The following is a 16,703-nucleotide window of genomic DNA, read 5'->3' as shown; positions in this document are numbered from 1 at the left end:
AGCCTTGCTCAGTGGTTGTTCCAGCCCTGCGTCCCCAGCAAGGGCCGGCCCTGAACTGGGGGGAAGGGACGGACACGGGGGAAGAAGCGTGTCCAGCAGGGCCCGCCCACAGCATGGAGCCACCGAGCCGCCCCAGTAGCAGGGAATGATCCTGGGGCAGAAGGGGGTCCCGAGGACCCTCGCCAGCCCCTGGGATTAGGCTCAGCCGCCACGCTGGGGTTTAGCGGGCACCTGATGCCCAGCTGCCGAGTCTCCTCCCCTCTGGACTTTAACCCTGAGCCGAGGAGCCAGGCCGGGCAGGGGGAGGGCTAGAGCCCCAGACGGAGCTGGGGAGCGAGTGCGGTGAGCCGTGAGGACGGATCGGGCAGGGGAGCTGAGGGCGCAGGCCATTCCCAGAGGGTTTCTGGGTACACCGAGAGGCGGGCAGGTGCGTGCTTACCCCGTTCTTCTAACCCCTCACCTTCCCGCCTAGAATCCATACGGTGACGGATCCAAAGCAGAGCAGGAAGGGCTGGGCAGCCGCTGTGAGCAGAACCCAGGCCCCGATTCCTGGCTCAGGCACCCAATCTCAGTGTGAGACCCAGGTGTAAGACTGGAGGGGAGGGGGTAGAGTGGCAGCTAGTTTGAGCCAGGCTCTTCTGCCTTGGAAGCCGTACACCGTGCTGATTCTAAATAAAGTTTGTGGGAGGGGGCAGCCTGCAGGATCTGGGTTCAAAATCGACCTCAGACACGTCCTAGCCGGGTGACCGTGGGTCAATCCCTTACCCCCCATTGCCCAGCCCCGACCACTCGTCTGCCCTGGAACCAGTGCTTGGTGCCATTCTAAGAGGGCTATTAAAAAATAAAATAGAAACTCTGGGAGGCAGCCCGTCCGCAGGGTGGTAACCCTGGTTGTCTCCCCCAGTGATGCCAAATGAAGGTCAGATTCCCACCCCATCCCTCTGGGGAAATCCTGGTAAATACGACTCTTCTGAAGGCTTCGGCCAGCCCTAGCTCTGCCCAGCTCTCTCTTCCTCTTCAATGCCCCGAGATCCTGCCCGGGAGATGGGCAGAGCCAGACGGCTCCAGGCCGCCTTCAGAAGGGGAAGCCAACCCACATCTGCCTTGGCTCCTCAGCTCGAGGCACAATGTGGTGGCTCCTACTCCTCGGGGCCCTGCTGTGGGGCAGCCTGTGGCTCCTCCGAGACCGCCTAGTCCTGCCCCCCAGTGACGCCTTCGTCTTCATCACCGGCTGCGACTCGGGCTTTGGCCGGCACCTGGCGCTGCGGCTGGACAGACGGGGCTTCCAAGTTCTGGCCGCTTGCCTGACGCCCAAGGGGGCAGAAAACTTGAAGCGAGCCGCTTCTCCTCGGCTCTGCACCACCCTGCTGGATGTCACTGACCCCCAAAACATCCAGCGAGCGGCCGAGTGGGTGGGGACTCTCGTGGGGAAAAGAGGTGAGTGGGGAGCCGGAAACAGGTCTCAAGAGGTGCCAGTGGCATGAGAGCCGGTGTCCCGCTCCCTGGTCCATGGCATGAGCACTTTTTCAGCCCATCATATACACTTGAGCATCTTAAATGGCTTCCCCAGAATGGAGGTTGACTAAGAGTGCACGTGTTAGTCCTGTGTGTCTTGCCCTGAGGTTCCCCAATAGGTAGCCCGATGCTGGGCAAAATGGTTACCAATCTGGAGTGGGGAGCCTCTGTTCTTATTCCCCACCCCCAATGCCAACAGGGCTCTTTGGACTGGTGAATAACGCGGGCATTGCGGGGATCATTGGCCCTACCCCCTGGCTGAGCCTGGAGGATTACCGCAAGGTGCTGGAAGTGAACACGCTGGGGCCCATTGGCGTTACCCTGGCTCTGCTCCCCTGGCTGAAACAGGCCCAGGGGCGGATCATCAACATCACCAGCGTCCTGGGCCGTCTGGCCGCCAACGGGGGTGGCTACTGTGTCTCCAAATTCGGTCTGGAGGCCTTTTCCGACAGCCTACGGTGAGGGGAAAGAGGGACCCGGCAGGATACTGGAACAGGTCACTCCAACCGAGATCATCCCTTTATTCCAAGCGTCCCCTCACTCCTGGCCAGGCTGCGGGACTCACTCACCTATTATGCCCCGTCCTACACATTCGTCCCATCTCCTGCTGCAGCCTTGGAGTGTCCAAAGTCTTTCCCCACTCATCCAGGGACCCAGCCCAGGCTGCAGTATAGGAGGGTAAATGAGCCCCAGAGGTCTCTAACCCTATCTCCCAGGCTGGAGGAGATGCCATTCACAGAATTCAAGGAGCCCAGGCCTGCCATAGCTCCTCATTCTGGTCAGGGAGACCCCCCCAATTGTATCCTCCTTCCCATCGGTCACCTGTAACTCTCAGGGATTGCCCTCATGGGACAAGGCCCCGGGGGAAATCCCTTCTATATCCTGCTCTCCCACACTTCAGGCGGGACATCGCTCCCTTTGGGGTACGGGTCTCTATCGTGGAACCAGGCTTCTTCCGCACATCGGTGACCAGTCTGGAGAATGTGGAGGGAGCCCTTCAAGCCTCCTGGGAGCAGTTACCTCCTGCCACCCAAGCCAGCTATGGGGACAGCTTTCTCCCCAAGTGTGAGTAGTTGGAGCCTCCCTCAGACTCAGCAGGGTGTGGCATATTACCTCCTCACAATAAGGGAAGAAGAACGTGGCTCAGGCTCCTGGGGATGAACAGGAAAGGCAAGGGAGAAGCCAAGGAAGAAAGAGGGCCCCGGGGCTCTGGAAGGGATGGTGATGCTTATGCAAGCTCCCAACGGGGTCTTTCCTTCCTAACCTGCATACCCTGGAGGCCACAACTCTGGGGAGGGGAGATGAGTGGAAGAACACCTGATTTCCACTTCCTTCCCCAGACCTGAAGGTGCAACGGCTCATCATGAACCTGATCTGTGATGGTGACCTGGGCAAGGTGAGCAGCTGCCTGGAGCACGCACTAACGGCCCGATACCCCAGAACGAGATACAGCCCTGGATGGGATGCCAAGTTGCTCTGGCTGCCTGCCTCCTACCTGCCTGCCAGCCTAGTCGATGCTATACTCACTTGTGTTCTTCCTAAACCTGCCCAGATGGGCTGCTGAACCCATTCAGCTCGAGGAAACTGAGGCACAGAATGGGAAGTGAGCACTCTCTACTGTACTATAATCACTGCCCCATCCCAACCTTCACCCCCTTTCCCAGGATCCCTCCCTCTAACAATTTCCTTTCTACAGAAGGCTACCATAAAACAAGTGGCCACCAGAGGGCGCTCCAGACACAACCTTCCCAGGACTAGAAGCATTCTTCTGGGCTAGGTGCACTTCACGAGATCACCACTAGGTGCCACATTTGTCAGGTCTCATCAGCCCCTCTCCAGTGCCACTTACTTCCCCGTCTCCCCAAGCCATTCTTCCCTGGGTGAAGCAGGACAGCCATCAAGACTGGCTTGGAAGGGGGCAGTAAAAGGAAGGTGATGATGCTTTCTGTTCAGGGAGCTCCAAAGGGTATCCCCAGAATTTTTGCACATCACTTCTTCAGGGTTTCAGCCCAAGGTGCAAGCCTAATCATGAGCCACAGGCTTAATAGGGAAGATGGGCATTCTTGGTGACAGGCCCCAGAATCCTATAGGTTCTTACTCCCCCCTTCCATTCCCAGCTGTTTACGACTCACCTCACCACCCCCCAATTAGAGTCCTGGTTTCTCCAAGCCAAATTTCCCATAACTACCAAGATGGTGGGCTGTGGGACTGAGTATAAGGAAATAAAGAAGATGGTGTGAGCAGAGGGAAACATTAGATGTGGACTCATGAGAAAAGGGCCATGGAGATGAAAGAGAAGATAAAAGAGGACAGCATCATGGTCTAGGACAGTGATGGCAAACCTTTTAGAGACTGAGTGCCCAAAATGTACCCTCACATGCATGTGAGCTGCCTTCTTATCCCAGGCAGGGGAGGGAGCACTCCCATTGGGTGCTGGGCAGAGGGGTGGGTGATAGGAGAAATATCCTCAGGCACGTGGAGAGGGGGAAGGGAGCAGCCCCCTCCACCACACAAGCCATAGGTTCACCATCATAGGTCTTGGAGAAGGACCACTGGAGAAATAAAAGGACCCAGGCTCAAATTTGAGTTGTGTACTTGGCAAATGGGTAATCACAGCCAAGTCACTCCCCCATCCCATTCTGAGCCTCTGATGAACAACTTCTAAAGTTTCTTCCAATACTGAATAATTTTATGATCCTAAGAGTGCACGAGGAGAGAGTGGGCAAGCACAAGACCTGAGAAATAAAAAGGCCAGGGGCCAAGGACCCAAAGGATAAACTGACACTTGACTTCTTTTCAGAGTGAAAAAAAAAAATAATCCATTTTTCATTGAAAAACCCAGGACACCATAACCCACTCCACTGTTGCCAAGAGAAGGTGGGGAAGGGCCCAGGGGAGCCCTACATCACCTCATAGCCACTTCGGATACTCTTCATGAGGCAGCAGGCAAAGATAACTCCCAAGATCTGGAAGAAAAGAAGTGACTGTGACTAAGTGGGTGGGGCAGGAAAAAGGAATCTGAAATGGGCAGAGAAGGCCACTTTAGGGGAATGGTGCCAAGCCTGGGCAGACCCAAACTAGGAATGGCAGCATACTCAGTATCATTCCCCAAGACGCCTGGGCTCTGTTCCACCCCACCCAGGGCACCCCCTCACCTCCACAAATGTGATGCCCAGAGCCACACCAGCCAACACCAAAGCTTTTTGCTTTAGCCAATTTCCAATGCTCTCCACACAGCCCTGGAAAGATGCAAGAGGTTTTCACAAAGCCATCTTACCCATCTAAACCCTATCCTGGAGCCTTGCTTCCCTGAGTCCCTCTTGTCCCAAGTCTGTTCTATTTACTCTCTTATACCTGATGGCTCTCTTCAATCCCAAACCAACCCCAACCTTTCCTTTCTTATATCGCCAATCTCCCAGACACTCCTTGAGGTAAGGATTCTACCCACATTCCTCCTTCAATGCGTCAAGCTCTTGACTTTTCGGAGATCGCAAACTCCTCCAGTTCCCTTAATCCCCAGTCCTCTTCTCTCCAGTCTTTTCGCTATCCCTAGCCCCTAATTCCACCTACTTTCTGGTTAATGTCCGAAGGTTTGAAGCCACTTCCACAGCCGAGGGTAACATTGACACAACAAGAGTCGGGAACCCTGTTCTTGGGCGTCAGGGGTATGTGCTCCCAGTCTGTGTAGTTCGCTGCCCCACAGCAGTTGAACTAAAATGGAGAGAAAGGTCAGTGAAGAGACTGATAGGAAAAGAGGGAAGACCTTCTAGATCTGTGGATCTATGGCCTTTTCAGTTACATCCAACTCTTGGTAGATCCCTTTGGGGCCTTCTTGTCACAGATACTGGAGTGCTCTGCCATTTCCTTCTCCTGCTTATTTTACAGATGAGGAAACTGAGACAAACAGGCCCCAGTGATTTGCCCAGATTTGATACTCAGGAATATGAGTCTTCCTGACTCCAAGCCCAGCACTCTATCCACTGTGCCATCTAGGAACCCCTAGGTTTGTGGCTCAATCATTTTTCAGTTGTGTCTGCTAAAATACCCCAATGCACACAAGGCAACCAAGATGTTGGGAATTGGAAGCAACAGAAAGAAAATGAAGCCAGCAGTGAGGCTTGAAAAGATGGGACTAGGAGAAGGTGGGTGGCTCAGTGGATTGAGAGCCAGACCCAGAGATGGGAGATCCTGGGTTCAAATCTGTATTCAGACATTTCCTAGCTGTGTGACCCTGGGCAAGTCACTACCCTCATTGCCTATCCCTTACCACTCTTCTGCAAGAGAGAGAGAGAGAGAGAGAGAGAGAGAGAGAGAGAGAAAGAAAGAAAGAAAGAAAGAAAGAAAGAAAGAAAGAGAGAGAGAGAGAGAGAGAGAGAGAGAGAGAGAGAGAGAGAGAGAGAGAGAGAAAAGAAAAGAAAAGATGGGGTGAGTTAAGCTCAGACTCCCCTTGGGTCATCCTATCCCCCAAAGCATTTCCCTTAGTGGCCTCTCTAGGGAAACCTACTCCCACCCCTAAAGCACATTAGAAAAATAAAATGTGATAATATTTGTTTCAGTATCAGTCATTTCTGGACGTAGCCCTCTCTCCCACCACCACCACCACCACCCACCTGCTCGCCCACCAACTCACTTCTTCCTGCAATTCATCCAGGAACTGTGCAGTGGCATTATTTTTTTCATATTCCTTCATCTGATCTCGGAAGCCAGCTTCAAACTCTGACTTCACCTGGGTCATGGGGGAAGAGAAGCACTGAGGGGGGCCCCCTTGCCAGCCTCCATAATGGTGTCAGTAAGTTCTCTAGGCACCAAGGTCCCATCTCCCCTCCTACACCCAAACTCTATCCCCTTCATCCCGGTCTACTCACCTTATCCCTGAAGATATAGCCAGCAATAGTTGCAGCCACCTCCACTAGGACAATGAGAGACAGAAAGATGGCAAACTGAAAGAGAGGGGAGAAGGGGTCCCAGATCGGGTAAGGGGTCAACCCTGCTCAAGTCGTCTCCCAAAGGGTTCCTGCTCCTCAGCTCCTACCTTCACTACAGGACAGCTCAACGCCATCTCCATTCCTCCCTCCTGGTGACAGACCCCTGTCCTCTCTTTCCTGGGGTCTCCCCATTTCTCCCAACAACCACTGTCACTCACTTCTCAGAGCCATGCCTCTGCCTCTAGGACCTCCTTACCGTAGTCATGAGACAGTAGTTCTCCTTACAGGTAGCACAACAGCCCAAGAAGGACACCAGGAAGAGAAAGGCGCCCACGGCGATGATGACAACAGGCACCACAGACACGGCTGTAGCCCCAATGGGTATGGTGTGGTTCAAGGTGAATTGGACTGCCACTCCCACTGCGATCAGCCCCACCGCACAGGCCTTCAGGAGCAGAGGAAAGTGAGATGACAGAGGTGGGGGGGGGGGGACCCTAACCCTAACCCATATGGACCCACCCAATACAAACACACTAGACACATGCCTCCTTACATAGCAATGAAAGATCCTGGAAAGAGCATTAGATCGCTCCTATGTAAGGTTAGACCCTGGTCAAGTCATTGCCCCTAATGAAGGAGTGGAGCTCCCACCCACTGATGGGGACTGGACCAGCTAAACCACTGGAGGGGAATGACTTCAGCATAAGAAGAGATCAACACAGGAATGCAGAGAATCCCAGAAAACAGGTAGGAAGTGATCAAGGGCAGAGGAAGCCAAATCAAGAAAGCAGCACATCCCTTGACCTGCACAATGTCAACAAAGCACCAAGGGCGGCCAAAACTGATGCTTCAATGAAGGATCATGGCTACAGAGAGCCAGGGATGAGCCACACGATGGTCCTGCAGCTTGGAATGGTGCCTATACTGTGAGATGGAGTCAGTTTGGCTTCACTGCTTTCCTTTGTTTCAAGGGTGGACTGGGTGGAAAGGGAGGTACCACATAGCAGGAAACCACAATAATGTTTACCATGGCAAAGGGTAGAGCACTGAGCTGACTTACTAGCTGTGTGACCTTGGCCAAGTCATTTAACCCTTGCCTGCATAAAACCGGAGATGGAAATGGCCAACCACTCCAGGCTCTTTGCCAAGAAAACCTGAGACAGTTGGTCCATGAAGAGTCAGACACGACCAGATGCCTGAATGATAACGACACAATATGTATGTGTGTGTATCTGCACATATATATATATATGTGTGTGTGTGCATAATCCTAGACCCTTTAGATGTATTTGTGTGTGTCTTTGGACTCTTTGTGACTCTGAGGGCCATTCTGTCCATGGAGTTTTCTTGGCAAAGATACTGCAGTGGTTGGCCATTTCCTTCTCCAGGGGATAAAGGCAAACAGATATTAAGTGACTTGCCCAAGGTCACCCAGCTAGTAAGAATGTGAGACCAAATTTAAACTCAGATCTTTCTGTCTCTAGGTCCAGTGCTCTATCCACTGAAGCACCTGGCTGCCTCATGGACAAAAAGAGGTTAAATAAAAGAGGTTGACTTGCCCAAAGTCACAAAGCTAGTAAGTGTCTAAGCCTGGATTTGAACTCAGGTCTTCCAAACTCCAGACCCCAGCACTCTAACTCCTGAGTCACCTAGCTGCCTCAGTGTATGTGTGTGTGTGTGTGAGCGTGTGTGCGCACAGATCTCCACTTATAAATATGCATACACAGAAACATATCAATATCGATATCTACATACATACATACATACATGTAGAGTTGGGAAATAAAGATATTGATTCACTTTGCCAAGAGCAGGGGGAGGGGGCTCCAAAAAAGGAGAAGAGGTAAGTCCCTGACCTGCAGCCTCTCTCCCCCCAGCCCCCACAGATGCCACTTCCCCTAAAACTCCCTCACTCTAGGAACCCCTTCAACTTGCCTTCTGGAAAAAGCTCAAGTCGCCACTCCTACAACTCTGGGCATTTCCCACAACGGGGCCCAGATTAACTGTGTTTCTCTCTTCAGATTACTTTGTATCATTTAGTATAACTCTGCTTTGACTTCCTTGTGCCCCCCTCTCCTCCCTTCAGCAATCATTGCTTTAAGGCAAGGACTTCCCATCCCCAGTGCCTGGCACATAGTAGGCATTTAAGCAGGGGAGTCATTGTATCCCCAGTTCCTGGCACATAGTAAGTACTTAATTAAGCAGGGGAATCATTGTATCCCCAGTGCCTGGCACATAGTAGGCATTTAAGCAGGGGAGTCATTGTATCCCCAGTGCCTGGCACATAGTAGGCATTTAAGCAGGGGAGTCATTGTATCCCCAGTGCCTGGCACATAGTAAGTACTTAATTAAGCAGGAGAGTCGTTGTAACCCCAGTGCCTGGCACTTAGATGACTGCTGAACTGAATGCAGTTTACCCAAGCACTCTTCTTGGACCCAACTGCCCAACAAGAAATGATGACAGTCCCACAAGCCTAACCTCAAGGCATACATTCCTGATTTCACTTAAATGATGAAATCAATATCCTGTCCCATGCCAAACCCCCAAGGTATCCCTTTGATCCCTGAGCTCTGGGTCTGCCCCTCCAAGAGGCCTGGCACAACTCACAGTGCCACCTCCCCACTCATCCTTCCACTTGCCTCAGAACTCGGGAAATCTCTGTTTTGCTACCTGGGTGGCTCCTGATTGAGATCAGTTGGGGGTCAGGTGAGAAAGGGAGGTGAGGGCAGGAACTCTTCCAAACAGACAGAATTCTTCCCTTCTCTTGGGAGAAAGTAGGATTAAGGGCATGGACATGGGCACATACAGGCCTTTGCAAGCAAGAGGGCACTTCCTGCTTGGCCCTCCCTAGATCGGAATTCCTACAGGTGTCCTCTCTCTCCTTGTCAGCCTTGGAAAGAGTTAGAGACTGAGGAGAGAGGGAAGGCACTTGCTTGCAGAAGATAGTATCTGCCAGCTGTCTAGTTGCCCCACTGCCCATTACTAACAGACAGTTAGTTGGGTCACCAGACAGGAAGGGCCCAGAGCACGAGGGGGCAGGGGAAGCCAGTGGATGCACCTGGGAGCCTGAGGCACACCAAAATGGCTGCAACACACAAGTCTGGGGGGTTTCTACTAGGGAGATGCCTTCCCCCTTGGTTCTCGGTCCATCCCAGACCTTCCCATCACCCCTCCTATCCGGATGCTCTTTACCCTCAAAACTCCCCCCAGGACAATTCTTACCCACTTCCACTATCCCTAGCCCCCCCCCCCCCCACCTCCTGCCCCGCCACCCCCACACCCGCTTACCCAGAAGGCCAACACTAAGACATAGAGCAGAAACTTGACACATTTCATTCCTCCTTCGACTGCCATGGCTGCTGGCCTGGGGGAGTGAGTCAAACAGGGGAGAGAGATCAGCAGAGGCTGGTGGGGGAGGGGACCCTGGCTTCCGGGCTCCCAGTCCACAGGGACTTCCTAGCCAATCCCCCCATTCCCGGCCCCTCCCACCCGGAAACAGGCGGTCAGTTCCACGTCTTCCAGCCCCCTCCCCTCGAGCCTGGGGTCTGATGGGCAGGGAAGCTCAGAACCCATCTCCAGCCTGCCTCTCCCCAGTCACCGCCGCCGCCCCCCCTTCAGAAAAAAGGGGAGGCTCCGGCCGGAGCCACTGACAACGGGCTAGACCGAGAAGTCCCCAGCCTCACCCTGTGTCCCAGGGCACAATCGGCTCCCTCGGTATTCCCCTCTCGCAGCCTCAGGCACACCCCACCCCCAGCCCCCCACAATGGCTTTACTCCCCTCGCCCCACACACAGAAAAGTTTGGCCGCCCGGATACCTAGAAGTTCGGAGTAAAGTTGTTAAAGGACCGGAGCGCACAGCCGAAATCCCGGGGAGGGTCGAGAGAGGAGGGAGATGGAGGCAGAGGGCGAAGAGAAGGGCGGGGGGGGGGGGGGGGGGGGGAAGGGGTTGGGATAGCACAGTTCAGGCCCAGGAAAGTGAATCTCTCCCCACTTCTTCACTACTTCCAGGTCCTAACTGTCCCCCACCCCCATTCTCCAGCCCACAAACCTCACCTGGTGTCCCGGACGCTCCGAGATCCTCTTCCCGCAAATGTTCTCGTTCCCTTTGCTCCGACCCCCAACACTGGCCCCGCCCGCTGCGGCCCCGCCCCGGCTCCAGCCACTGCTGCCCCCTCCCCCGCTGGGTGTCTGCCCGCCTCATGTGACGCGGGAGCAGCTGGGCCCTGAGTCACCCGGACTGGAAAGCGGAGAGTTCCCCCCTAACACCCACCACCCACTTTGGCCCGCCTCCTCGAGGCCCCTCCAACTTTCCGAGGGGCCCCTGGCTCCATAACTGCCCGGGCTCCCAGGAAGAGATATGGTAGCTCCCATAATCCCTTCCAACGGGACCTTGGGCAAGTCCCCCTCCCTCGCCTTCTGAACTGAAGCGGAGCCCATCTCCCGGCTGTTCTTCATGAAGGAAGAGCCTCTGCCGAGAGCTCAAACCTTCTCTGGGCCCCTCCACTTCTGGGAGGAAAGGGTCCAAAATGGAATCAGCCTCTCCATTGCTGTATGGAACTGGGGGACAACTCCTAGGAGCTGGAAGAAAGGAGCTGTTGCTGCTGCTGAGTCAGAGGAGAGCCTAGACTGCACGCCCGAGTCCCTGCTTGTCTAAGTGGGCGCGCGCGCAATCCAATTCCAAAGTTACATACATCTAGGCTCCCATTTCCCCTAAACTGTCACTTCCTGTCACTGAGCCACTGAAGTATCCATTTCAGGAGATGAGGGGTGGCCCAAAGGAAGGGGAACAGAAGCAGAGTGCCAGCCTCTCAGCTTTGTCTTCCTGTCATTTTCCTAAGGCTCCTGATCCATTCCTCTGAAAGGAGAGAAAACTCCGCTAGGATGTGATCTCCTGAAGGCAAAGGACAGTTCTTTCCCTTTGTCTCCCTCAGGACCAACAGAGCCAGCACTCCTCTTGTTGGCCTGGATTCTGGGTAGGAGTGAAGAGCTGGGGAAAGGGAGAGGCAACGGAGACAGCATCCCAAGGTCTCCTCTTGGATTGGAGAAGAGGAGCTTTCCTTGTTGTCCCAACCCTGGAGGGATCATGGATTTAGAGAGAGAAGAAACCATAGGGTGGTGAAGCTATCCCAAAGGCCGGGAGAGTCTGGGTATGAAGATTTTCCAAAAGCAATTTCAGGGAAAGGATGCCAGCGGCCCAGAGCAGGAAAGCAGATCTGCCAGAGAAAATGCCTTATCCAGGCAGCCTGAAAAGATGGTGGCAATAGAAGATGCCTCCAGAAATCAGACACTACATCAGGAGACCCTGAGGGAAGCCTTTGGAAAAACACTGGACTGGGGGGTACATTGGGTGACTCATCCCCTTCAGTCTTATTTTGATTGTAAAACCCTTGTGCCAAAAAGAAGAATGCCCCCAATGGCTCCTTACCAAGGAGTCTAGCAATCATTTTTAATGTTAAGAAACTGCCAAACAAAGGTAGACCCTCCATGAGTATATAATCCCTTTGGGTCTTGATGTATCCTGGTTAAATAGTCCTGAAATGTATAGTTATCATACATGCAATGGGGAGACTGTCTCCCAACAAATCAGCAGGAGAAATATGGAAAGTTACTATTAATCTGAACTCCTTTTTGGCCCCAAAACATTTTGATTTTTTTTAACCTTTATCTTCTGTCTTAGAATCAATACTATGTGTTGGTTCTAAGGCAGAATAACAGTAAGAGCTAAGCAATGAGAGGTTAAGTGACTTGGTCAGGGAAGTTTGTGAGGCTGGATTTGAACCCAGGACTTCTCTCTGGGTCTGGTCCTCAGTCCACTCAATCCTCATAGCTGCCCCCAACCTTTTAACTTTAAAGCAAAAAAATCTTGGGTCTGAAGCTCTGAACTGTTATCTCTCTGAGGCCATGAGTAGAGTCCTTCCTCCTCTTGTCTACAATCCTGAGACACTATTCTAAAAGCCAAGTGGTTACTCCTGTCCTCTTGTCCAAACCTGACATCTTAGACTGCCAATCAGAGAGGCTTGGGAAAGGGAAGTTATGAAGATCATAAATTAGCAGAGGAGATATGAAGTAGAGGTCTTCCGTTGGAATCAAGGACGAGAGAGGGTAGCAAGGTCCAGCTCAGGGCTGGCTCAGCAGGCTCTCGGGGGAGGCAGCTAAAAGCTAGCTGGCCACCTGTGGCTCGTGCTTCTCAATTCTTTCTCTGACCCACTTTTTGGTATTTAATAAATAATCATAAAATTAAGGTATGGTCTCCTGAGAATTTTACTCATAACAGGTATCATCTAGTTCAAGCCCCTTAATTTGGGGAAAGTGACTTGCCCAAGGTCATACAGATAGTAAATAATTTTATTTTACTTTTAAAAATTGTCACAAAAGATGGCTCACTGGATGGAATAGAAGACATATATTTGGAAATGAATGTGATGTGAAAACAAAAACCATCAATACAATAAACATAAAACTAGATAGTAAAGAATAAGAAAGAGGGAACCAAAATCCATGACCTCTGACTCCAAATTCAGTGCTTTTCATGCAAGGAGAGGAAGTTCAGACTGCACTGTCACCCTCCTAACTGCCCATCCTTTAACACAGAAGAATTCAGACTCTGCCACTGCCAACCCTTTCTCACCAAAAGGGAAGCAAGAGAGGCCTCCCACCTCCCACCCACCACGCTTTCAAGGTTGAGGTGGGGAAATAAGAAGAGCAAAAGAGAAAGGAAATATAGAAAAAGACAGGGGAGAGGGCTAGGCTGGGAACCAAAAAGCCTGGGTCTCACATAAGTATAGGAACCAACCAGTCCTGCTCAAAGTCTTTGTCTCCTTCCCTCTGAGAATGGATAGATCTGCTGCCAGGGGAAGTATCCAGGGATAGGCCAGAGAGACTGTCTAGGGTAGAAGCTCTAACCTTTTGGCATCCCAGAACCCTTTGGCAGGCTAGTGAAGCCTCTAGATTTTGTTCTGTAATTAAATGAGTAAAATAAAAAACAGGATTACAAAGGAAACCAATTATGTTGAAATAGTTACCAAAATCTCTTAAGAACCTTTGGTTTAATGGAAATTCTTTTGAGAGAGCAGCAAAGGGAGAGTTGAGGTTGGAACTGAAGATAATGCTTGAGGTGAGAGCTCCAAGGTGGCCTCAGGGGTCTGGGATCAGGACACAGCTAAATATGAGCTCAATACAGTGGAGGCAGGAGGACAATCAAGGCAAATGCCCGAGAAAGCCAGAGACTTTGAGACATTGCTCCTTCTCCAGTAAGCCTGTAACAAGTTAAGGTTATTCCCAGTGCCCAGAGCTGGAGACCTGCATCCCCAGACAATGAACACAGAAGAGGCCAGCCGTGAGTACCAGAAGGAAGACTAGAGGAAGAACAGTGAAAAAAAGACAAAATGCAGAAAGGGGACTTGGGAGGGAGATCCAACTCCCTTCCCTCAGGGACTTGACACACCCATCAGAGCCTTTGCACAGTCCAGATATGGCACCAAAACACTTCTTTAGCTCCAGGACTGGTTGATAGTAACTGACCTGAGGCAGAAACTTGTGCCCATCCTGGTATTTCGACAGGCTTCCTGCCAGCTCCACCACACCCTAGCCCAGTGCCTTTGGATTATGGATGTTCTAGGGAAAGGTCATACCCTCAGAGAAAACATCTGCTAAGCACAAGGCCACCCAAAGCAGCTGATAGCCAGCTCCAAAGGCCTCCTGGAGCCAGGGGCTCTAGCTGGAATCTGCTGGGTGAATGCCCTCCATCCTTCCCTCTCCTTACTCCCTCAGATGAACAGCTCAACAATAACAGGTACAGGAGGTTCCTGTGAACTCCAGTCTTCCACCTTCAGAAGAGAGAGGAGGAGGAGGGAGAAGATGGAGATAGAAATAAGGAATAAAGAGAAATAGAGATGGGAAATAAATGAAAGGAATTAGGGAAAGATGGCAGTGGGGAGGGATGGAGTAAAATGGATTTGAGACCAGAAGTCCTGAATTCAAATCCCAAATACTACCAGGGTGATTATGGGCAAGTCACTCTCACTGGGACTCCATATCCCCATCTGTAAATTGAGAGGGGTCAAACCAGATGACCAATCCTATGGCTTCTTTCATTTATAATATAGCCCCAGGGATCCTTCACCCAGCCACCCTCCAATCCTTCAATTTGTCCACAGGCTTCTATGACCTTCAATTATGTCACTCAGTTTGTTCATTCAACATCCATTTAGTAAGCATGCATTATGAATGAAGTTGTTGTGTTATGTACCAGAGACACAAAGATGAAAAATGATACAATCCTTACAGGTAAGTAGAGCTTAGAGTCTTGTTTCAGGATGAGATGGCTGCCCGTAGCAATAAGTACTTACATGCCAGAGAGAAATGAGGAACTAGAGATGAGATCTTAAAATTAATTCCAATTTCTAGCCTACTTTAATGTTTGAAAAACTCCTTCCTTACAACCAACCTGGAAGGTCTGGCCCACAATTGTCCAGACCCAGAAAAGAAGGTGAGATAATGGAAGTGTCCATTTTATGGAATGGGGAAACTGAGGCTTAAGGATGCTAAGAAACTTCCTTATGGTAACACTGTTTTGGAAAGTAAGGGAGCATTCACGGGAGCAATGTGGAACTATGTCCAAAAGACTCAACCCTTTGATCCAGTGGTACCACTACTGAATGCTCTCTCTCTCAATGAGATTTTTTTTAGAAGGAAAAGGATCAATTTGTAATATATTCACATATATATTACAAGTTGATCCTATATACATTTATAGCTGCTCTTTTGTGGTGGCAAAAAATTGGAAATTGAAAGGATGTCCATGAATAGGAACAAATTGTGGTATATGACAGTGATGGAATACTATTGTGCCATAGGAAATGACTAACTAGCAGGAGGAGCTTGGAAAAACCTAAAATGCCATGGACTGATGAAAGGGAAATGAGTGATCTAGAAGGACACTCTACAGAGAAATGGCAATACTATTTCATGAACAGTTGGGAAAACCCTGGCTATTCCTGGCCATGCAGGGATCCAAGACAATCCCAAAGATTCATGATGAAAAATGGCGGCTACCTCCAGAGAAAAACTGATGGAGTCTAAGTGCAGACCAAAATGCACCATCTTTCACTTTTTTTTTATTCAAGATCTCTTCCACAAAATGACTAAAATGGAAAAAGTATTTCCATGATTGCAATGTAAAATCTGTATCTTATTACAGAGAATTTGGAACTTTTTTTATGTTAAAGGGGACAGCTGGGTGACTCAGTGGATTGAGAGCCAGGCCTAAAGACAGGACATCCTGAGTTCAAATCTGACCTCAGACACTTCCTAGCTGTGTGACCCTGGGCAAGTCACTTAACCTCCATTGCCTAGCCCTTACTGCTCTTCTGCCTTGGAACCAATACACAGTATTGATTCTAAAGTGGAAGGTAAGAGTTCTTAAAAAAAAAAGTTAAAGACTGTTTTTACATGTAATTAAGGGGAAATAACCCATTACCACCCACTTAAAATATCCTAAGGAGACTAGTAACATAAAATGAATTTTTTCCATTAAAAAAATTTTTTTATTTTAACAACAAATTTCCACATAAGTTTTCAAAGTCATGTGATCCATATTGTCTCCCTCCCTTCTTCCTTCCCCCCTCCTGGAGCTGACCAGCAATTCCATCTAGTAACGTGAAATTCAAATAACTCCAAATGAAGGCAGATAATGGCAAAGCCTCGACTGCCAGGTCAATTTTCCACAGTCAGAGTCCAATAAAATACTCTTCCCTCCTCTAGTTCGATGGTGAAGATCAGAGAAAGCTTTGATGACTGAACATCAGTAAAATGTGTCCTGTGAGCTTTCATTAAACACTTTGGAACAACCCAGAAAATGGATCTACTATTCTCTTATAAGTATGCTCTGTGTTACATGTAATACAATACCCAGCGGCAATGCGTGTCCATTAAGTGCCCCAAAGAAAAAGGAGCGAGAAACTGACGCTCTTCCAGGGGCGAGAATCAGCTCGGGAGAAATGTACACCTGCTCCGGGGGAACAGCTGGAATAGTGGAGCCACCTGCTGGCCGGGCTGAGCAGCGCAGCCTGCTCTGGCTGCACGTAGCTTTCAACAAGACTAAAAACCCTAATCCTGTGGGGAGGCTAGAGAAGGGAGCAGAGAAACAGGAGTCAAAGAATCCTAACCTTGATGCTTTTCTAAGAAATGTTCAAACACAGGGTTCGTAACCTCTTTGGGGTACAGGACTCCTTTTGCAGCCTCATGGACCCCTTCTCAGAGAA

At 50.7% G+C, this 16,703-nt stretch overlaps 2 protein-coding genes across 3 annotated transcripts; one reads left to right on the top strand and one right to left on the bottom strand.

The window, feature by feature from the left end:
* The first annotated feature begins 1 nt into the window (after position 1).
* On the top strand, positions 2 to 6,064 carry RDH5 (retinol dehydrogenase 5). Its single transcript, XM_056797966.1, has 6 exons — positions 2 to 427; positions 1,117 to 1,437; positions 1,715 to 1,973; positions 2,417 to 2,580; positions 2,856 to 3,118; positions 3,212 to 6,064. Exons 2-5 carry the CDS (start codon positions 1,128 to 1,130, stop codon positions 3,077 to 3,079), a joined length of 957 nt encoding a protein of 318 aa, XP_056653944.1. The 5' UTR covers positions 2 to 427; positions 1,117 to 1,127; the 3' UTR covers positions 3,080 to 3,118; positions 3,212 to 6,064.
* CD63 (CD63 molecule) lies at positions 4,290 to 10,813 on the bottom strand. 2 transcript variants are annotated; one of them, XM_056797967.1, is made up of 8 exons: positions 10,495 to 10,813; positions 9,730 to 9,805; positions 6,697 to 6,885; positions 6,381 to 6,455; positions 6,146 to 6,241; positions 5,086 to 5,226; positions 4,671 to 4,754; positions 4,290 to 4,481 (listed from the first exon to the last, which is right to left on the bottom strand). In XM_056797967.1, exons 2-8 carry the CDS (start codon positions 9,793 to 9,795, stop codon positions 4,416 to 4,418), a joined length of 717 nt encoding a protein of 238 aa, XP_056653945.1. In that variant the 5' UTR covers positions 9,796 to 9,805; positions 10,495 to 10,813; the 3' UTR covers positions 4,290 to 4,415. The 2 variants fall into 2 exon arrangements, with proteins under 2 accessions (XP_056653945.1, XP_056653946.1); XM_056797968.1 differs by lacking the exon at positions 10,495 to 10,813 and adding an exon at positions 10,257 to 10,490.
* Between the last annotated feature and the right edge of the window lie 5,890 nt (positions 10,814 to 16,703).

Source organism: Monodelphis domestica, chromosome 5 (assembly GCF_027887165.1).
Source record: "Monodelphis domestica isolate mMonDom1 chromosome 5, mMonDom1.pri, whole genome shotgun sequence".
NCBI classification, from domain to species: Eukaryota; Metazoa; Chordata; class Mammalia; order Didelphimorphia; family Didelphidae; genus Monodelphis; species Monodelphis domestica.
The sequence above is the reverse complement of the archived record's forward strand: the minus strand, read 5'-3'. Positions and strand labels throughout refer to the sequence as shown.

What these genes read in the sequence shown, in the direction of transcription:
- RDH5 (XM_056797966.1), top strand. Translation starts at nt 1,128, where the DNA reads ATGTGGTGGCTCCTACTCCTCGGGGCCCTGCTGTGGGGCAGCCTGTGG. An exon ending in GACTCTCGTGGGGAAAAGAG is followed by an intron (nt 1,438 to 1,714) that starts GTGAGTGGGGAG and finishes CAATGCCAACAG; the next exon opens with GGCTCTTTGGACTGGTGAAT. An exon ending in GGACAGCTTTCTCCCCAAGT is followed by an intron (nt 2,581 to 2,855) that starts GTGAGTAGTTGG and finishes TTCCTTCCCCAG; the next exon opens with ACCTGAAGGTGCAACGGCTC.
- CD63 (XM_056797967.1), bottom strand. Translation starts at nt 9,795, where the DNA reads ATGGCAGTCGAAGGAGGAATGAAATGTGTCAAGTTTCTGCTCTATGTC. An exon ending in ACTACTGTCTCATGACTACG is followed by an intron (nt 6,456 to 6,696) that starts GTAAGGAGGTCC and finishes CCTCTCTTTCAG; the next exon opens with TTTGCCATCTTTCTGTCTCT. An exon ending in TGGATGAATTGCAGGAAGAA is followed by an intron (nt 5,227 to 6,145) that starts GTGAGTTGGTGG and finishes TCTCCATTTTAG; the next exon opens with TTCAACTGCTGTGGGGCAGC.